This window comes from Macaca fascicularis, chromosome 1 (assembly GCF_037993035.2).
Source record: "Macaca fascicularis isolate 582-1 chromosome 1, T2T-MFA8v1.1".
Taxonomy (NCBI): Eukaryota; Metazoa; Chordata; class Mammalia; order Primates; family Cercopithecidae; genus Macaca; species Macaca fascicularis.
The window spans coordinates 190,793,530-190,815,398 of NC_088375.1; the positions used below are offsets into that span (position 1 = coordinate 190,793,530).

Consider the following 21,869-nt stretch of genomic DNA (forward strand, 5'->3'; position numbering starts at 1 on the left):
CACACGCAGTCCCTTTCTATAGCCCTCCTCAACCATATGCAAGTTCGATGCTGTATTTAACTCCACACCAGACACCCCTCCTGGAAGTCAAAACCCCACTCCATTTCTTCACTACCAAATGGACCCAGCCCTACCCCACTTGCAGCCCAAAGCCTCAAGTCCTGTACCTAGGAAGCCTGCTATTCCTGTCAAAAGCTTTCTCCATGAAGCCTTCCCTCACTTCCTTACCATTCTCCCAGGTTGGCATGGTAGCTATGGACTAGATCAACCTTTGTTCAGGGCAGAACAATGCAGGACAGAGCTAGGGGCCTAGTAATCAGCGCTGTTGATTAAATAAATGTATGCATACATGCATGTTGGGACTAATTTAATGGGGATGGCGGGGTTGATGACACTAGTGCAACCACCCCACCCCAAGGGCAATGGCAGTATTCTGAAGGGCTCCAGCCTAGGTGTCTTGGCTACAGCAATATCTCTTCCAACCTGGGAGCTAGAGGGTGTTCCTACTATTCCCTCAGGCCTGGTCCAAGCATCCTCCCATCCTTCCCCCAGGCCTTCTGGACCCAGGCTTTCAGTTAGGTGGTGGTGGCAGCAGAAAGGAGGCAGAGACAGCATGAGGGTCCAGGTTTACTCTTTGGGGATAGGGAAGGGTGAAGAGAAGGGGTGGGTGGGATGGGGGCACCCCTCAGTAGTCAGCTGTGTAATCTGTGCCATGGAGACCCCGGCACAGCAGTGTGAACTCCTTCACCATCTCCTTCACCCGCCTCTTGTTCACTCGCTCGCTGAAGGAGAAAAGGGAGAGCAGGTTAGCACCAGCCACCACCACTGCCCCCTCTCTGCCTGAGCCCAGGCCCACCCCAGCTCTGCTCACCGAAGGATCTGCTGGCTGAAGGTATCCTTCTGTTCAGGGCTGAGGCGGGCAGAGGGAAAACCAGGTGGCTGCAGGGCCTCCTTGATCCACATGCTCAGGAGGCTGAAGCAGTGCTTGTTCAGGGCGAACAGGATGTCGGCAAAGCAGTCCATGAGGCTGCGGGAGGCCTGGCCCCCAATGGCCTGAGGGAGAGGGGTTCTCAGCACACCAGGGTGTTGCCCCTTCTGCAGCAAGAATGCCTAACTGCCCCAGGCCCTCTGGACAGTTCCTAAGCCAAACCACATCACGGTGAGCGCTGCTTTTTGAGAGCCAGTTGATCCCCACAGCAATCCTAACAACTTTCAGCCATTTAATTGAAAAAGAAACAGAATCTGAGAGCTTAGGGAACCAAAGGCTCAAGCCTCCCAGAAGGCCAGCTGCCTCAGCAGTGCGGGGCCCTCACTCCCATCAAACCCCCCTTTGCTCCATCTCACCTCCAGCACTGCTATGAGCAGCATACGACCGTCTTCCTGTACCACCTTTCCCACAGACTCTACTTCCCCACACCGAGGCAGCAGCTCTGTCTGCAGAGGATGGAGAGGCCCATCAGCCCAGCTCCTTCCCAGCTCTCCCTGAGGACAAGACCTGTACACCCCAGCCCTACTGTCTGGAGTCCTGGGCAGAGCAGGGCATTGGGGTGGCAGTGGGTCAGGGTTCAGCATGGGACTCACAAAGAAGCCACAGGAGGCCTTGACAGTAGGTGCCTCAGGGAACTTGAGGGCCAGCACAGCTGTGGGACAGGCAGAGGCAGATCAGTTTAAGGATCCTCCTAGGGGAGCCCCAGGCCCACCCGTCCATCTCGCCCCACTTACCACACTGGAACACAGCTTTGACATCCAATCGTTCACACAGGAACAAATCTGGCTTCCGCTTCAGAGCCTGCAGGAGGTGGAGCTGGTAAGCCCAGCCCCAGCCAGCTCCAAGGACCATCCCCCCACTCACCTGCCACCCTAGCCCCCAACTTCACACCTCACAGGTAAAGGCTGCCAAAACCAGCTACTCAGCCATCTCTGGGGGACCCGGACCACCTCAGAGTTCAGTAGGTCAGGTGAGGACAGCTCAAGGGATGCTATGTACATGTATGTGTACATGAATGCACGGGTGTATGTGAGAGAGGTTGGGGGTGGGGATAATGCAGAAAGTTTGGGTTCCAGACACCTTTCCCTCTTCCCTCCATCAGGGCCAGATGTCTCGCAGGCTCTAGGTTGCCAGCAGTGACTTCATGTTGATTCACAGAGGGAGTTAAGCACCCCAGGTTTGTGAATAGGGCAGCAGGAAGAAGAGATGGCAGCCAGACAGGGAGCCCTTAGCCCAACAGCCCTCCTCCCATGTCCCTCCTGTATTCCTGAGGCACCCTCTAGCTCCTGCTCAAGAAGAGGAAAAGTACAGCAGGAGCCTTGGAGCCTTGGCCCCATCTTTCACCCAGGGTACCCTGTGTCCAGGCCCTCTTCGGCCATACACCCACCAAGGAGTCAGTGCTGCTGTGGGTGAGGGGGAAGAGATGAAGTGAAGGGGACAGATGGCCTGCCCCGAGTGGTACCAGGACATGACTGGCACATCCTCAGGTCACAGGAGATGCTCTGCACAGCTCCAGCCATCCTCAAACACTGCTGCTCCCCAGCAATGCCCCCAGTGCATACCACGTAGACCTCTACCCTCCAGCCCCTCACATCCCCTCTACCCCATGTTTACTCATGTGCAAACACCCCCACATGCACCATCACTTGAAATGCCCTCCTTACATACCTCTGTCACACCCTTAACATACACACGCTCTCCCCATCTGGAACACACCCTCATTACACAGTCACACATCACACCTGCACATCCCCAAACCATGTCCACACACCTACACCCTCAGCCTTGCCACAGTCCCCCTGTGCACTCTCCCAACATACCCATCCACAAACACACATTCAGACACCCTCCCCATCAAAGATACACCCTTGAAAACACCCATACACATATCCATCCAGGCCCAGAACACTCCCTGTTCTTCCCTCCTCCCAACCTCCCCCTCCCCCAGAAACTAGACTTGTAAGTTCCAGGAGAGCAAGAACTGTGCCTGCTTTTGCTCACCATTATATCCTCAGTACCTAGCAAAGTAGAGCATGTATCACACACTCAGTAAGTATCTGTGGAATGATTAAGCAAAGAAACACTCCATTTACCCCAACTCACAGGTTAGGGGATCTGCATGCTAGGAACCCCTAACACACAGAAGCCCCCATCACTAACTCCATGCCCCCACAGCCCAACATGCATCTCCAAACCATACTCTGATACAGACATACCAATGACTCAACATACACTCCTATCCTCCATAATACACACTCCCACAACCCAGCACACACACACCTCCAACCCATGTCCACGCTCTAAATCCATCAAGGCCTAACACATCAACAAACAACACAAAACACACAACACATCAACATATAGCATACATCAAGGCACACATTCACCCCAGCACCCAACACAATACACATACTACTTACAGGTGATTTCTGTTCCCTTCCCAAACCAAACTCAAAACATACAAAATAAGGTCTCACACACTGAAACACATACAAAACGCAAACACATCCTAACGTGGAGCCTGCACTCCACCTCTCAGCAGCAGCTCAACCTCTCCAACAGCCCAACTCTGGGCTCCACCGTGCACATTCCTCTTCAGCCCCTCGCTTTGGAGCTGCTCCCAGCCTACCTCTCAGGAGCAGGCTGGGGACACTGAGGCAGGCAGTTCCCGGCAGGAGCACGGGGACAGTGAACCCCAGGCCCTTCAACTCCAGCCCTACCTGTGAACTTCTTGGGCAACAAGAAGCTGATGGGCGCAGTCACCACCCCCTCCCTTTCCCATTCCCCACCCGAGGCCAGCCCAGCTCCCTCCCTTCGGGATCAGCCTCTCCCTGGTCTTTGTAGAAGACTGAGCTAGTTGAGGCATAGGGGCACTAAAGGAGGATGTTGGGTTGTCAACTTCCACGGAAACAGATGAAGAAACTCTATTCAACTGAACAGAAAAAAAAATTTGTCAACAGAAAGCTAAAAATAGGCTTAAATTGAATTTCAACATAAGAGAAAGAGAAAGAGAGAGAACAGAACGTGAATGAATAAAACTAAAACACACCTGTGCCAGGAGTTGCATAAATGAATCAACAATATCAGGATGATCCCTGGGCCCTAAAATATAATAAAGATGGAACTTAAGAAAAAATTATACAAACAGCAACTCAACCTCATATAGTTATGTGGGACTGAGAGCCTGCAGGGAGACAGCGTGGGGGCACATGAGCAGCAGGAAGCAAGATAAAGAAACAAAACATACAAAAACCATGAACTGGGAGAAGCCCAACAGAAAGAGACGGCAAAGTGAAGGACGGGCCTGCCCCAGCTCCCTCCAAGGGGCCTTCCGCCTACTCCCCACTCCTCCTCGGGCCATCCCCTCGTGTTCCCTTGGTACTTGAGCAATTCTGGACTCCACATAGCTGAAGAAATGGCCACCACACTTACTGTGGCCTCTGGCAGGTTGGGGTAGCCCTACACCGCTCCTAGCACATACCTCCCAGCAGCCAGTTATTGAAGAGGAGAGCCGGGATGGCAGGTGGGGGTGGGGGGGGTCAGTCCTTGGTATCTCTTTTTTGTGGTTTATCTGAGGGCCCTAGAAAGGCCAGGGCATCAGAGCCTGAGTAAGTGCCACCTCACTTCAATGGCCTTAGGGCTCTTGATCTGGCAAAGGAAAATAATCTATTTGGTCCACTTAAACCAGAGGACTCTTGCTTAGGTATGGCAGTGCCCAGCATGCTCTGGAGATGGCCTGGCAAGTCACTGGCAGGGAACCAGAGGAGGAAACAGCATCATAAGGCCAAAAACAAGAGCCCCACCCCAGCAAAGCTCCTCCACATGGACACAGACTCAGCAGAGAGCCAAGCTCAGGGCTGAGGACTAGTTCCCATCATCTGGACATGCCAAGAAATAGGGAAAGCAGTCAACGTGTCATCCCATGGTCCAGTGGGAAGGCAGAGCCCGAGGAAGGAATGGCTAAGATTGGGATGGCGTAACAGGTATGGGAGCCATCCTGTCCAGCGAGACAACCAACAAGCCCAACAAATATGATGTTGGACACTTCTGCCTCCAGTTCTGATGATTCCTGAGGCAAGAATATGGCATGCACCTGGAGCTCCTACCCAGGCTTCTCCACTCTGAGGAGGATGTGGTGCAAAACCATCTGCCTAAGACACCACTAAGTAGCTGTGTGATCTTGCGCAAGCCACAAATGCTCAGTTTCCCCATCTGTAAAGCAGATAATCTCTGCCCTGCTTCCTTCTCTAGGCTATGAAGAGTCACCAGTAAATAAAGCCTGTTCCTTTGGTATCTGAACTCTGAGTTATTTAAGTCCTAGAAAGTGAGGCCCAATGTGCACCCTGCAGGTTTGATATTCAGCAGCCACCCTGTTAGAGGTGGGCCAGACAGTGAGAAGGTTCCAAGGGCAGGGAGCCTTCCCTCTCCTTTACTTAACAGCGTCTGTGGCCTGCTGTATTCTGGCCTCATTCTGGGCACTGGGGATGCAGAGAGAAGAAACTCAACCCTACCCTTGAGGGGCTTAGTCTAGTAAGAGAGACAGACATGAAAGCTGATTATTGTGTGTGATCGGTGCTGTTTCAGCAGTGTGTACGGGATGCAGTTTCAGTACAGTTAGAAGCACCCAATTCTGCCTCAGAAAAATTACTTTGAGAAGTGATGCAGTCTTCCTCTTTTGTAAGGCATGAAGGAGTGAGAGTTCACCCAGTAAAGGGCATAGGACATTCCAGTCAGAGGAGCAAGGCACAGGGATCAAATGGGACACAGTAAGGAAGAGGCAGTGTGGCTGGAATGTTGGAGTCATGAGGACATCAGCAGGAGAGGACAGGAGAGGCATGACAGAGCCTTGTCACGTGGGTGGGAATGGAACAATAAGCTGAGGGCAATGGGAACAATGAAAGGGTTTTAAGCCTGGGAAGACAAATGCTCAGATTTGTGTTTTCATGAAGATTATAGCTGCAGTGTGCAGAACAGATTGGAGAGAAGGGGAGATGTCAAGAAAACCCACTAGAAGGTTGCTGATAATCCAGGTGAGACCCTAAACTGAGGCAGTGGCCACAGAGGTGGGTAGAAGTGGACCGACCGAGAGAGAATCAGGAGCCAGGATCAATGGGGCTTGTCCCAGATTGGGTACAGGGAGTGGGAGAGGTGGAGTTGAGGATGACCACACCAGGTTTCTGGTTCAGTTTTCTCCCCAGTTTGGACCTACTCCATGGCCCACAGAAACAGAGGCCAGGATCATGAGACCAAGCACTGAGGATATGAGCTGCAAGTACTCTGGGCGCCAACCGAGACCCCTGGGGAGCCTCAAACCCGTGACCACGAATCCAGGCAAGGCTCATGAGGCTAGCTGAGCAGTGTTGTTTTTTTTTTTGTTTTTGTTTCTCCAAATTGGAAGCCTGGATTAGACAACACGAGAAGCCTGAATGAAGCCCCTGCTCCCAACTCTCTCAGGCAAAGGGCCACAGTGAATGGAGGGCTAGGACCACAGCCAAAGGTACTCGACTTCAGGCCTAGAAAGGACTAAGCCTTGATGCGGGGAAAGGAACAAGCGGTCTCTGAGTACTTCACTGTGCAAAAGCCCCCGAGCCAGGGGCCCAGAAGATGTGACTTTAACACCTGTAAACACTCATTTCAAGTATATGGTATCTCCGTTTCACAGATATGGAAATGAAGGCCCAGCAAAGGTAAGTGACTTGCCCAAGGACACACAACTAGTTGGTGGTGATGAACTTAGAATCTAGGTCTAGTTGACTTCAAAAGCCCGTGCTCTTTCCACTTTTCGTTATATCCCAAAGTAAAGGAGCCAGCCCAGTGCCCCAAGTCCCTCAGAGCCTCTGCCCACCTCCCACCCCCACCTCCTTCTTCCATATCCAGACTGGCCCTGAGCCCAGCAGGCCAGCAGAAGACATCATTCACCCTCTTATCCACTTCAACCTAAGGTTTCAACTATTTGTAAGGTGCTGTGCTTGATCTCACAGGTTTCCCATCAAGTCCCACGTGTGACTCAGGGGACAGAGAAGAACAGAGTGGGCAGCTTTGGCTCCCCATTTGGGGAAGCAGAGGCAGTGGCAGTGGCAGCAGCAGCAGAGACCCTGGTCAGGACCTACCTTGCTGGAAGAGAGTGAGTGTGACGGAGGTGACGAGCAGGAAGAGGGCCTCAATTGGGGGAAAGTGGGCAGGCTCATGAGCAAAGATGTGGACCAGCTACAAGAAAGCAGGGAATGCTGGTCAGCTGAGACCCAGTCTCACCAGGATAGAGCAATATCCCTGGAATGCAAGTGGGGACCCCGGCCACAGCAGCCATCTGACCCACCCCCACCCAGGGTCAGGAGCTCTGCCCCAACCAGAAGGCCCACCTGTCGAGTGAGGTCAAGAGCAGAGGCCTGGGGGATGGTGCTGTACATCCGACCCAGCATCTCACACAGCTGTGGCACCATGGGGGCAAAGTCATCCAGCAGCGTCTTAACAGACTTCTCAAAGATAGCGCACACCGCCTTGGGAAGAAAACAAAGGGGCCCTGGTCAGCAGGTCATGACTGGCTGGAACAGTGCTGAAGCCCTGCACAGAGGGGGCCTAAAATCGGGCCCTTACCTATAAGCCTTGCCTGGCCCTGCAAACAAAAGAACGTAAGCAAGTCTGACCCTTACCCTGAAAGGCAGGGGCAAAGGCCCTTCACTGAGGGGCAAAGGATGTAACTGTAGAACTTAACTCCTGCTACTTACATCTCTACCATTTCCTCTCAGGGAGCAGCAACAGCAACAAAAACCTGAATTGAAAAGGGACCAAAGGCAGGTCTCTGGTGCTAAAACAGATGCCTGAGTGTCACTCGACCCTAATATTACAGTTCTTGCGTTAAGCACTTCTCATATTGGGGAGTTCTAAATGTCTTCCCAAAAGATTCCTTATCTCTATGGGGCAGGATTCACCTTCCTTGTTTCTCCAAACCATTGTAAGCTGAAGTGTGGCAGTAACATCTTACCCTGCTACACCTCTGAGCAGTCACTGTGGGAGCAGAGGACAAGGGTCAGGGCTCACCTCCACAACCTGGGCATCATTCAACCATTTGCTCAGCACCTTCTGGATAAGCTGGAAGACCTGCTGCAGCACCACCACCACCTGAAGACACAGGAAGAAGTGAAGTGCTTCTGCTATTGATCACTGTGACCCACTTGAGAAGGACTTGGTAGCAGGGAGGAGGGGAGCAGTTCAAACCTATTACCCCAGAATGCACACTGAAGACCCAGTGCATGGGTCACCTAGGGGAAGAAGTGGTTTGCTGAACTCTCTCATGAATGAAAAAGGAGGATATCCTGAATTCTAGGGATCATCTCAAAGGAAGCCTCAAACTGCAAAGCAGAGATATCACAAGTGCTTCATAAGGTTACAAAAACTTTGTAGACTTAAAAAAAAAAATCACCCCCTATCACTGCTCTGTAAAACCAAGGCTATGGACTAGCCTCTGAAGAAGAGCAGATGTTATCTCCTCCAAATAGGCTTGAGGTAGGGAGCCCCAAGGAATGCACAGATGCAGGCTTAAGCTGCTCTGCCAGCTTACGGAGGAGTAGAGAGCAGACTGAGGTCCTGGGAGGTGAGGAAAGGCAGGATGATGACTACCATGTAAAGAAGCAGCTCTGTGGGATGACAGTGGCCCAGGTGTGGTCTAAAGCCAAGAGGCTAACTGAAACTGGGTTGGGGAGTTAAGCAAAGAGGCCACGATGCCCATGGCTTCCTTTTCTCCTGGAGAAATCCTGGAGGGAGTTCTGGGAATAGCAACCAAAGCAGTCTTTGTAAAGAACTTTACAATATGCAAACTACCTTCACTTAAGACCACATCTGCTATCCAGCACAGTTCTATGAGTTGAGTAAGCCAGACATTTCAATGTTCTCAGTTTTTAATGGGAAGCTGAGGCTTGCCCCAGATCAAGCAGCTTCTAAGTGGTCACCCCAAAACCTGTGCCCAAGCTTATCACAAGACTTATCACACTGCTTTGTGACAATCTGAGCAACTTGAATTTCCTCTGCACTGGGAGCAACTTGAAGGCCAGAACTACTACATGTGGAGGATGTCATGAGCATCCTTAGTGCTCACAGGGGACAGTAAATGTTGAAGTAGAAGGCCCTACAGAGCTGGAGGTTGAACAGGGGCCCATAATAACATCACTTAAGGGTTGAAGGATATAACGTCAATGTCCCTCATGAGGCTGAGGAATCTCAATGACATCACCCTAATTGGGCTGGGGACAAGGACAACATCACACACAGAGTTGAGTGAGATAATGACATTGCTACCTACAGAGTGAGGCAATTATAGGTCATTCATGGAGTCAGAGGACCAAATATATCACCCCCACGGGGCAGGGAGAACAATGACAACATTACCCACAGAATTGAAGAGTGACAATGACATTCCCACAGGTGGGGGTGGGGGGATGGCAAAGACAATGTCACCCACGGGGTTGGGTCCCTGTGGCACTGGCAGCTTCCGAAGCTCAGGGCCTTCGTGATCATCCTCATGATGACTGATGTCCAATGTGGTGAAGAGGTTGGAGAGAAGCCCCAAGATGTGAACAATGGCCAGCTTGTTGGAGGGATTGGGCTGCAGGGAGAAGCAAACCAAGCTCCAGATCTCCTAGCCCCAGTTTGGTCCCCAGATCACTGAGCCCCAGCTCTAAGGGCCAGCTCCACCTTCACCCCTCATCAGCCACAGCGTACCAGTACTGCTCCCGGCCCCCAGAGCTCACTCACTATCTCCTCTGCCAGCTTCTCCAGTTGCTGGATATAGGGTGAGATAAGCGAGTGCAGGTTCTTAAGAATCTCCTCCACTTGAAGAGCTGACAGCAGGAAGCCCAGCGCCTGCATCAGCCACATGCACTGGCTTGTCTGTGGGGCAGAACATGGATGGTCAGTCCTGGCCACATCTAGTTGTGGGGTAAGAAGGAAAACGGGCCTCTTGGGAGAAGAAAAACACAGAGAATAAGGGGTAAGAGGAAGGGGAAGGCCAAAAAACAGGATTTCAGGGATAAGAGATTCCCACAAGACCCCCAAGGAGACCCCTAGAAACTTCTGAGCCGCACCTTGTGGATCTGTTTCATCAGCACATCCTGCGGGGGAGAAAGAAGGAATGTAGTATCAGCACAGTGCAGAGTGTGCTCTGAAGCTCAGTACCATCCAGGGCCCCTGCATACCTGGGACACGGCCACAATGTTGGCAGCATAGGGAGGCAGGTCATACTTGCACTCTCGGCAGATCTTCTTGAGGGTAGACACAGAAGAGACAGAGAGCTCAGGATTGCCTAGGGCATGCAGTACCAGGGGCAGAACACTGTTGATCATGACGGGGTGGTCAGCCAGCCATTCAGACAGAGCTCCTGGAGGAAGGAGGGAGACAGAAGGATCTTTGAGGCAGGCCAGACTGGCTTTGTACCATGTCTCTGAGGCAAGCAGAGTTCCTGGCAGGGTCAAGTTGCAGCCCTAGCACAGAGCACTGCTCCATTCAGAGGACATATGCATGTGCATGCTCAAACATGAGCCTTACAGCTGAGAAGCAGGGAGAGGTTACTCAACAGAAGCCCAGTACTGCTGTTTCACTGACAGTAAACTAGCCTCACTGAATTCAGCTCAGTGTGCCATCAGATGGACCCCCTAGACCTGCCAGGACAGTCAGTTTGTTACAACACTGATTGTGTGTAGGCACATGGCTCTCCCATTCTGGATAGAATCCAGCATGCTGGCTGTGGCCGGGGTGGGGTGCTGTGGCTCTGGGAATATGGTCATGGGTGTGTGCCAGGTCTCACCAATGGTGAACATGACAGTGTCTGCCAGCTGCACGTTGCTGATGCTGATCCGTGGGATGAGGCCAATGAGCCCAGGCACCACATCAGAATAGTTGACGTCAATGGTCTCTGCGATGGATTGGAAGCCGTAGAGGAGGGCCTCTGTGTGCTGGGGAAAGAGGGTGCCACTGGCTTGGATGAGGAGGAGGGTGTGACAGGTCTGGGAGGGCTGAGGGAATCAGGCTTGGGAGGTACCTGCCAGGAGTAGGGCTCCTCTGAGCTGGTGAGCAAACGACCCAGCTTGTCATAGAGGTTGCTGAGCAGCTCGGCCCCCAACATCTCATAGACATACATGAGCGTGTCTGAGATGTCCACCCTGAGAAGCAGATGAAGGCCTTTTATACTGCCTGGATCCTGACCCTGGATCCTGCCCCCAAGCCCAGGAGCCTACCCCAGTACCCCCACAACTCTGCAACAATGCCTAGAAAACAGAGAAAGGAGCCCCAAAATTCAGAAAGCCTGGCCTTGGGCCCCTTCCCTCATTGCCTTCATTATTTCTGGACTCCATTTTAGAGGAGCTGGCCTGCTACCATCACCTGTAAATTCGGAACTGCTCCTTCTCGTCTGAGGACCAGAATCCATATTCCTCATCAGAAGGGAACTGGGCCTTGTGCAGAAGCACATCCACCAGCTGGAAGTAGACTGGCCGGTACACCTGCTGGTATACAGCCTGCTTCTCTGCCTCAAAGGATAGAATATCATCCTGAGAGAGCCAGGGAAGACAATTAGCCACCTCACCAGCAGCCATAGAAGCCCATGATCCACCTTCTTCCACCACAGCCCAGTCCTACTGGAGGTCACACAGACACACCTGCAGCGTGTACCAGAAGGTGAGGGTTAGGGAGCTGGTGGTCTCATTGACAGGATAGTGGCCAGGGATGCCTGTGCAGAACATAATCATGTTGACAAGTGCCAGGAAACTCTGCCAGTGCTCTACTTGGTCCAGCAAGGCCCTGGGGAGGAGGAGACACAGTCAGGTCATTCTACCTCTCCAGGGACTTCCATAACCCCACCTCTTAGAGGGCCCTACTATCCCACCCCCAGCTGCTCCACCCCTTACCGGGAGTGGTTCTCGCCCAGGGCCACAGCGATGCGACAGATGCCATGGGAGGTCTCCATGTCCCCGTTCTGCACTGCCTGCCGCAGTTGTTCCTGCAGACCCAGCACCAGCGGGATGAGCTTCAGGAGCGTGTTCACGTACCTAGAGGCATGAGGTAAGAAAATCCATCAGAGCTCTCTGCTCACCCCCACACTGGCTTTAAGAGAAAGGCATAATCTCCTTGTCTTCCTTCAAAGCTCCCCTCCCCTTATTAAATCCTAAGCAAAACAAGGGTCAGGGTCTACATGGCAGATTTGATGTTCCCTATGTTGGGAAGAACCTTAGGTCAGAGCCCCCAGAACTCTGAGAGGGAAGTATGAGAAGGCTGGTATTACGGGTTGAATTGTGTTCTCCAGGTGGACTGCGAGCTGATTCCAGAATGGGTGAAGATTTTGTTTTTTGAGATGGGGTTTTGCTATGTTACCCAGGCTGGTCTCGAACTCCTGAGCTCAAGAGACTCGGTCTCCTGCTCAGCCTCTGGAGTAGCTGGGATTACAGGTGTGAGCCACCACGTCCAGCTAGGTTACAACTTCTGGGGAGGTTGAGATGAAGTGAATATAGTTTGCATGTGGTGATAACATGAAGTTTGGGGCGCCAGAGGGCAGACTCGCATGGGTCAAATTATGTCCCCACAAAAAAGATACGTTTTTTGATAAATCCTAATCCCCAGTACCTCAAAATGTGGCCTTATTTGGAAATAAGATAATTGCAGATGAGGTTATACTGGAGTAGGATGGACCTGAACTCCAATATGACTGGTGTTCTTATAAGAAGACATCCATGTGAAGACAGAGACATACAGGGAGAATGCCACATGAGGACTAAAGTAGAGAGTGGAGTGATGCAGCTGGAAGCCAGAGAACACTGAAGACTGCCAGCAAACCACAGAGCTAGCAAGAGGCAAGGACGGAGTCTCCTACAGGTTTCAGAAGGAGCTCAGCCTTGCCAACACCTTGATTTCAGACTTCTAGCCTCCACAATTGTGAGACAATGAATTTGTTTGGTTTTAAAGCCACCTAGTTTGTGGTACTTTGTTATGGTAGCCCTAGGAAACTGATACAGTCTGGCAGGGGTGATTGAACAAGAGTGGGAGACAGACGAGTAAACACAGGCTCAGAAGCCCTGATTAAAAAAAAAAAAAAAAAAAAAAAAAAAAGATTTTGGAAGGCAGCAACAGCTCATGAGAGCATCAACCCCTGCCATCCACTCTACTCTCTACCACCAAATCCCAACTCTTGAGGAGTCTGGTGGCAGCACGGAGGGAGAGAAGTAGATAATGAACTCAGAGCTAAGAGGCCAAACAGACAGGATTTGACGACTGACTGGATATGAGGAAGGCGAAGAATAAAGGCAACTCTCAGGTCACTGGCTAAACAACTAAATAGATGGTGGAGCTATTTACTGAGACCTGTGGGGTGAGGAATGGGGAATAGCAACACCTTTAATGGGAGGTGGAAGGTGATAAGCTCAGTCTTAGATAAGTTGATTCACAGACACCTGATAGGTTATGCAGGTAGAAGCATCTAGAAAGAGTTGGATATAAAACCCTGAAACCCAGCATAGAGGTTAGAGCAAAAGCCATAGATTTGAGAGTCATCAGCTAACAGCTGGTAATTGAAGCTACGGGAGTAGATGAAAATTGCCCAGGGAGAATGTGTTGAATGAGAAAAAAAAATAAGAGGGTCCAGATCAGAGCCCTGAAACACAACGATCTCTAAAGGAGAAGGATAGATAGCCCAGTATACGAAGGGGACTGAGAGAAGCCTGGCTCAGCCCACTGGATCCCTCTTCAGCACCTTGGTCTGTGGAGATGAGACTAAGCAGAGGAAGCCACGCTCTAACAGTAGGGATCAGGTGCTTGGGACCCCTCTGTTGTCAATCATAATGTCACCATAGCAATCTATTTTAGGGAGTGGGGGACTGAGGATCCCAGAAGGAGTTCTATCTGGACTTGCCCCAAGCAGGTTGCTAGGCAGTAGCCTCATATCCTTGGTGGGAGGATGAGAATGACAAAAAGAGGCAACCAGCCCAGGGACATCGGCCTCCTTCTCCACATCCCCATTCTGGTAGGAAAAGTCATCCATGCCAGGATATCCCCAGCCCAGAGACAGCCCCAGGGGGTGCTGCCTGGAGACGGCTGGGATAGCTTCAGTCTCCTGACCCTGACACGGGCTGCACCACCAGACAATGGGCATTTTCAGGCCAGACTCTGGCACAAAGACAAGAGGCAGGGCCAAGGCTATGGCCCACAAGCTCCTCAGCAACTGAGATGGGTGCAGGAGGTAGCGCTCTACCCCCATAGCATCTCCACTGTATTCTAAGGCTCCTTCCTCCACCTGCCAAAGTTTATGCAGACGGCAGATACTCAGTGAAGGTTCTTAATGTGTCTCATCTGAGCCTCATAATAGAACAAATCAAGGATAATACAGCCTCAAAGGGCTCAGAGTATCATATCACTCAAGGTCATACAACTTAGAAGCAGAATCCAGGTTGAAACTTCCCCTTAAACTGCTACAGGTCTGCTTTTCTTTCAGGGCCCAACCAGGATTTCCCCAAAGGATCTATGTGCATCTCAGCCCATATCTCCAGTGCTAACTGATGGGAGCCCCCAACAGCCTGCCTAATTCACTTTCCCTCCCTCCCTAACTCCCAAGGAAAAGCTTTTCCAGCATTAAAAACATATTTCTGGAAAAAAAATACATTTCAAAGGAGAGAGCCAGGAAGCAGCAGCAGCTGTGGAGGAGCAAGAAAAGGGTGACTTGAGTGCAAGCTTAGCTAAGGGGAGGGCCAATGTCAGGACACCTGGGGAAGGCGTGCCTGGATGACCCAGGAGTCAAAGCCACTGAAGGTGACTTTCACAAGCCAAAGCTGGGAAACTAGACTGGGTAGAGCAAGGACCAGGCTCGGATTCTGGGTTGGATGCAGCTCACCCATGGGAAGAAGTTCCTGCATAGATTTCCTACCACCTGAGCACCTGTGTCTGCGACCTGTGAGTGGACAGAAGAACAAGTCTGAGGTCCCAGAGGTTTCTAGGTTTGGGGGAAGGAGACAGGGAGGATGTCTTTACGACCACAGCTGAGGCTGGGTTCAAGAGGCCTGGCTCCAATCGGTCAGTTCAAGTAGCTGAGGCAGGGCTGCTGGGACTCCTCCGCTGCTGCTCACACGGAGCTCAGCCCAGACCTGCAATTAGAGCTTCACTTCAGGAGCAGAGCTGAGAAAATGGGGAGAGTTGCTAAGCAACCAAGGGGCTGCAGCCAATGGGCGCCAAGGAGGCTGTGGGTTACCTCACTGGCTCCTTGCTCGCTCATTCGTTCAGAGGAGAAGGGGCATCAATTACCTGCCAAAGCCCTTGAGACTGGCTGGGCGGGTAAACTTGGGTGTATCCAAGGACACCTCACATCACCCACACACTTGCCCTGATCTGTTTCCCTTAGTCACCAACTGTCGGAGCCCACCCAGCACTTGAGCTTCAGGCTGCCAAGAGAGGCCTTGATCTGGGACTAGGTATCCACCTTAAGCTGGAAAGCCTGGGAAGCCGGGGGATAGGTATCATAATAACTGCCAACACAATAATGAAACCAAATACTGGCAACTGCTGTTTACGGAGTACATAGGAACCATGCTAAAAGCTTCACGTTCTCTTATTTAATCCTCATACCGAAACAATCTTTTATTTTTTAAAATCAACCCCAATGTTTAAAAGTTTTAAAAGGCAGTCGTTAAGCACATTATCTATGTGTGTATGTGTGCATGTGTGTGTGCATATACATATATATACACATACATACACACACACACACACACATATATATGAAACCAACTCCTTTTCAAATTTAGCCACTGAACAATTAGGCCCACTTTCTATCGCATGATTCCGGTTCTACTTCTTTTTTTTTTTTTTTTTTTTTTTTTTTTTTGAGACGGAGTCTCGCTCTGTCGCCCAGGCTGGAGTGCAGTGGCCGGATCTCAGCTCACTGTAAGCTCCGCCTCCCGGGTTCACGCCATTCTCCTGCCTCAGCCTCCCGAGTAGCTGGGACTACAGGCGCCTGCCACCTCGCCCGGCTAGTTTTTTTTTTTTGTATTTTGTAGTAGAGACAGGGTTTCACCGTGTTAGCCAGGATGGTCTCGATCTCCTGACCTCGTGATCCGCCCGTCTCGGCCTCCCAAAGTGCTGGGATTACAGGCTTGAGCCACCGCGCCCGGCCCCGGTTCTACTTCTTATGACCAATTCTAAAAGTAAACGGCCTTAATCCATTTAATAGTAACTATGTTTCTCTTTTAAAAAATAAACAGTTGGCCAGGCATGGTGGCTCATGCCTGTAATCCCAGTACTTTGGGAGGCCGAGGCAGGTGTATTACCTGAGGTCAGGAGTTCAAGACCAGCCTGGCCAACATGGCAAAAACCCGTTTCTACTAAAAATGCAAAAATTAGCCAGGTGTGGTGATGCACGCCTGTAATCCCAGCTACTCTGGAGGCTGAGGCAAGAGAATCGCTTGAACCTGGGAGGCGGAGGCTGCAGTGAGCCGAGATTGTGCCACTGTACACCAGCCTGGGCAACATAGTGAGACTCTGTCTCAAAATAAATAAATAAATAAATAAATAAATAAATAAACAAACAGTTACCATTAACCATTAACAGTTACCATTACCATCACATAAAGTATAAACGAAGAACATACACACACAGTTCCCATTTTAAAACATGTAACGTATGAATAACCCAAACGTACAAATGCATGCTGCTGACCATCCCAACCCCAGCAGAGACCACAAAAGAACTCCCATTACTCAAGGAGTCAAAATACTCTTTACCGAACACCAGGGGCAGGACTTACGCACATTATCCTATTTAAACCTTTACAACTCTGTGGGGTTGATATGATCATCCCCATTTTATTGATGAGGAAACTGAGGCTTAGGAATGGTTTATCCAAGATTTCAGATCTAATAAGTGAACATTCTGGGATTCAAATTTAGATGTGACTAATGCCAAGGCTTGAGTCGTTAGCCACTGTCCATGAAATCTCTTTCAATGGTTTTCCCTTCCAATTCTGCCAAGGGTCCCAAAGCCCCATCTCTGAAATGTCAGTGTCAGGGCCTCCAAACTCACTTTTTCTAATCCAGCTCATACCAAAAGTCTCAGTAGGCCATTTTCTCTGCTTAAAATCCTTTAATATCTTTATATCATCTTCAGGATGAAGATCAAAATCTTAAACTTGGCCAAGGTCCTGCATGATCTGGGCCCAGGTCTCCTATAACTCTGGCCCTTAAATCCTGCTGTCTAATCACACCTAATGATTTACAGATCACCAGGCCCTCTGGGCTTTCACTCTTCCCTTGCTTGGGCTCTTCCATCTGTCTGGAATGTCCTCCCTATCCATCACTTCCATCTGGCTAACTCTTACACAGCTGGGTTGTCACTTCCTCTGGGAATCCTTTCATAGCCCTCAGACTCAGTGAAAGCCTCCTCTGGGTTCTTGAAGGCCCCTGCATTCTCCATCAGAGGATTCATCATGTTGATTGTACTTGCCATTCATGTGTCCACTAGACTGTGAGCTCCGGAGAGACTGAAGCTAAAGGATTTGTCTCTGTGCTCCCAGAGCTCAGCACAAGGCCCAAAACAGGACATGCTCAATGAACATTTGCAAAACAAACACTTCACTACACTCACTTCTTTAGGGCCCTTGAATATATCATGATGCTGCCCACAAGTCTTTGCAGCTGCTGTGGTTCCTAAAGCCTAGAACACTCCACCCTCCTCCCCCAATCCCTTCCATCCCCACCCCTCCTAACTCAGGCAACTCCTACTTTCCTCCATTCAAAAAACATCAGATGCTACCATGTGCCAAGCACAATGTGACAAAGTAAAATGACAGAGTCCCTGTCCTCACAGAGGTGAGAGAAATCATGTTATGGGCTAAGAAGGAAAAATACTGGGAGCTCTGAGGTAACATAAGAGAGAAGATCAAACTTAGCCTTAAGAATCCATTGAGGACTTCCCTATGCTTAAGCTGAGGCAAGGTGTCAAGTACATGTGATGAGCCAGAGGCTGAAAGGAACATGGGAAATTCAAGGAATTAAAGAAACTGTGTGAGAGTGTAGAGAGCAAGGAGAGTAGCATGAGATGAGGCCGGTGATGCCACACTGTGCAGCACCTTTATGAGTCACATTAAGGATTCCGAGCTTTAACCTAAGAGCACTGAGACGCCACTGAAGGCTTCTGATCAGAAAGATTAGATCCCCATTTTCAAAAGATCACTCTGGCTGCTGGGACAATGAAGGGTATAAGAGTGAGGACAAGCTCTACAGTCATCTGGGGAGAGAGACGATGACAGCTTGGACTAAGGTGGTAGCAATGGAAATGGAAAAAAAAATAGATTTGCAATGTGGTCAGGAGGAGAACAGCCAGGACTTGGTGACTAGTTGAGAGAAGGAAAAGAGAGTCAAATATTTTAATTGAATAACTGATAATTAGTTGTTTAATGTCTGCCTCCCTGTCTGAACCATGAGGACAGGGACCATGTCTTCTTTGCTTCCTTGCTGTATCTCCAGCATAGGACCAGGTATCAGTACACATTCAATTAATGTTCATTGAACAGATGGATGGATGGATGTGTGGCTGGCCAAAGAGGCTGTCTTCTGCGCGGGTGGGGACTAGCTCACCTCTGGGCATCAGGCTGTGAGATGGCATTCACAATGGCCTCCACACTGCTGTCGAAGAGCTCCGAGTCCTGCAGAGCAGCGAAGGCAGCCTGAATGAGCGCCTCACAGTCCTGCAGTGGCACCTCCAGCTGCACCCAGCTGGAGAAACACTTGAGCACCTTCTGACGCACACAGCTGGGTGAGCTGGGCTGCTGTAGTAGTTGCTCCAGCAGCGGGAAGACAGCCCCACATTCCACCGCCAGGCTGGTCCGCACCAGGCCTTTGCGGTACTGGGGTAGGCGGCTGGTCTGGAACTCCTCAGGCAGCACTGTCAGTAGCTCTAGCAGGGCTAGGCAGCGACCCTGGCCATCCACTGGTGAGTCCTCAGCCTGGAAGAGTCGTACCATATCTGCCACAGCACATGGCCAAGCGTCAGGCATCATGCTGAGAGCCAGTGAGGCCAGTGCCACGCACAGCCGAGTCAGTACAATCTTGGAGCCACTGGCAAAGCGGGTGATCTGGGTGAAGAGCTGTGCCTTTAGGCTTTCATACTGGTCAGTGGGGATGTCACTCCAGTAGCGAGAGATCTTGATGTGAAGAGCACTGGCTCCAAAGTACTGGATCTCTGGTACCTTGTCAGGTTGCAGTAGCTGCCAGCTGAAGTGCCAGGCCTGTGGGGAGACCTGGGCCTGCATCAGCCACTTCTGAGCCAGGTTCTTGTTCTCAATGTTGGGGTCATAGTAGAGCTGGTGCAGCGCCTGCAGGACAGCACAGGACTGAACAGGTGCTGGCCACTCTGGATCCTGCCAGAGCCCAGAACAGAGGTGTGACTTGGTCCTGCAAGGGTGCTCCCTCTCCCTGACTGGGGGGCTGAGCAGGGAGAGCTCAGGGCTCTGCAGTGTTTCCTGGGCCTGGGGTCCTGCTGATATCTTGAGAGCCTGAACCTTGTTCATGCTCTACCATATCCTCTTCTCCTTATAGCAAAACATTATGGGTTCAGAGAGGGAATCTCCACAGGAAAGCGAAAAAAGAGGAAGCTGATCTCCCCAAAGGGGAGGCACTTGAGGGCAAAGCCCAGGTGGAAGGAACAGCTTCGCAGGGATGAAGCTAAGTCTGAGAAGGGCATGGAACAGCTTGAGGGGACTTGACCCTCCCAGGCACAGCTGCTCCCATCAACTCCAACAGCTCCTTTCAGCTCCCCCAGGATCATCCCTAGGTCACTCCAGATGCTGGCACCAAAGCCAGTGTGAAATCAGAGCAGGACTAAGACTTTTTCCAGGCAGCCCTGGGGCACAGATATACTGGAGGGGAGGGTGAGAACACTCCTCAGAGGGCACATGTCCAACCAACTGATCCAGAGAAGCCTTGGCCATAGCTGCAGCCCTGGCAAACACCTCGCCTAGTGCTCTCCACTAGCAGAATCCCCAGGGTCTCAATTCCAATGGGACTTTATCAAGTAAGAAAACAGTGAGATTTATCTCCCAATAGCACATGGAACAGTGCGCCACCATGCCAACACTGCCCTGCTCCAAGGGGTGGGAGAGTGTGGCCAGGACCCTGACCCTTAATCAGGCTCCATCCAAGTAGGCTTAGCTCTATTCGTACCCCTGACAGCCAGTTATGGCCATTGGCCCTTGTTTGGCCCCTCAGGGATGCCAAAGCAGACAGAAGAGATGCATCCTCATTATTTGTTATGGCAAACAGGGTTAAGGATAACAAGTGAGCATCTGCAATCATTCCCTGCTTTCAAGTAAGGGAGCCCTATCTCCCCATTCATCCCAGGGTGTATGCATTCCTGCATTTCAGGTTGTAGGGAGCAGATACAAAAAAGAACTAAAGAGGCAGTTCAGAAAGATGGGCTGGGCAGTGGGGGAGCCTGGGAGGGCCATGGCAGGGAGCTATGTGGGCAGGTGAGTAGGGAGGAGCCCTGTAAGGCTCCCAGCTGGGCCAGGACCCTTGGACTCAGCACAAAACAAAGGGAGACAGCCCCAGGCCTGCCTGCTCAGGACTGGTCTGGCTTCCATCCAATAAAGGAAGGACCCTTCTTCAAAGAGTCGAAACAACCCAGATTGTTTTAGTTCCAGATCATTTTCTGAGCCCTTGGCTCAACAAAATCAGGTCCAGGATGGTTTGGCATCAGGATAATTCCAGGAGACTGAGCTGCAGGTCTCCTGGGTTCCCAGTTTCCTACTGCACTGCTCATGCAGTTCCCATGGAGCTGGAAAATAGCCAGTCTGGATGGGAGGCTAAGTCACAGCACCCTGAAGGGACCATCCCAAGACCCTAGAGTATCTGTCCACAGGGGACCTGCCTGTAAGGAAAGACAAAAATAGCCCATTAGGGCACTGCAATACTGCCTGCCCAGATAGACAGCAAATGCCAGGTGCTCTGGGGGCACCATACCAGCGGGCACCCAGCCCAGGCCTGAGCTCTGCCATTAGTGACAGTCCCCAGAACTTCTGCTCTGTCACTGGAGTGCCCACCCCAGAGCCCTCATACCTTCTCCACGTTCTCCACAGTGAAGTCCAAGGCTGGTGCTGCTCCAGCCCCTGCAGCCCCCGGCTGCTCCTCCCGCCGCTCCATCTTTGCTCCCTCCCTGGCAGGGAGGTGGGCCCTGATCTGTCTCCTGCCCCAGCCCCTTGGCTGCTGGCCCCCTGCTAGACCCCGGCTTGGGTGCCCAGGGAGTGGTGGGGTGAGGGGGAGCCCAGGGCGGGCATGGCTGCCGAGGCCTCCCCACCTCGTTTGGGGGTGGGAGGCTTGCCAGAGGCCAAAAGGGGTGCTCTTAGGAGACCCAATGAAAGGGACTCCGAGGAGGGAGCCGTCAATGAGGAGCTCTCAGGCAGGGATCCTAGTGGTAGGTAACAGCTCTGTCCCCAGAATCTGTGTGGAGGGAGTCACTGGGGAGGGAGGCCTGCGGGGGAAACCAAGTCCCTGGCTCTTGAGGGGTCACAAGGTCGATGGCCTGTACCCACAACACCCCCGCCTGGGGGAGCTCTCGGGTGCTATGAAGAGGTCATGGGGCTGGAGGGTCACGGGGGAGAGAGCCCTTCGTGGTTACGGAGGCGTCCGACGAGGCGCGGAGATGCAGCTCCGCGAGTCTGGGGCGAAGAGTCCGTGGAGTTGAGGGGCTGTGGCAGGTCCCTTCCGTTCGGCCTGGCCCGCGCTGTTCTCACCGCCCCGCTACAGCCCAGCTACCGCCGCTGCCTCCGCCCCAGTGACTGACAGACAAGCCCGCCCGGCCGGGACGGGGCAGGGACCTCGGCAAGGCGCGGGCTGCCCCGAGCGCCTGTCCCCGGCACCGCAA

At 51.7% G+C, this 21,869-nt stretch overlaps 1 protein-coding gene across 22 annotated transcripts; it reads right to left on the reverse strand.

Annotated features, from left to right (window-relative positions):
- Positions 1 to 614: 614 nt before the first annotated feature.
- Positions 615 to 21,798, reverse strand: IPO13 (importin 13). 22 transcript variants are annotated; one of them, XR_012421177.1, is made up of 20 exons: positions 21,065 to 21,798; positions 18,587 to 19,323; positions 11,884 to 12,024; positions 11,635 to 11,776; positions 11,360 to 11,526; positions 11,019 to 11,139; positions 10,785 to 10,932; positions 10,177 to 10,358; positions 10,066 to 10,092; positions 9,737 to 9,871; positions 9,444 to 9,587; positions 8,027 to 8,107; positions 7,348 to 7,485; positions 7,099 to 7,195; positions 4,038 to 4,090; positions 1,723 to 1,789; positions 1,582 to 1,640; positions 1,345 to 1,434; positions 872 to 1,139; positions 615 to 782 (listed from the first exon to the last, which is right to left on the reverse strand). XR_012421177.1 is itself a non-coding variant. In XM_005543635.4 (20 exons), exons 1-20 carry the CDS (start codon positions 21,146 to 21,148, stop codon positions 686 to 688), a joined length of 2,892 nt encoding a protein of 963 aa, XP_005543692.1. In that variant the 5' UTR covers positions 21,149 to 21,798; the 3' UTR covers positions 615 to 685. The 22 variants fall into 22 exon arrangements, 10 of the variants coding, with proteins under 10 accessions (XP_005543692.1, XP_045228332.1, XP_073865440.1 ...); XR_012421172.1 differs by having other exon boundaries at positions 18,587 to 19,368; XR_012421171.1 differs by having other exon boundaries at positions 18,587 to 20,876.
- Between the last annotated feature and the right edge of the window lie 71 nt (positions 21,799 to 21,869).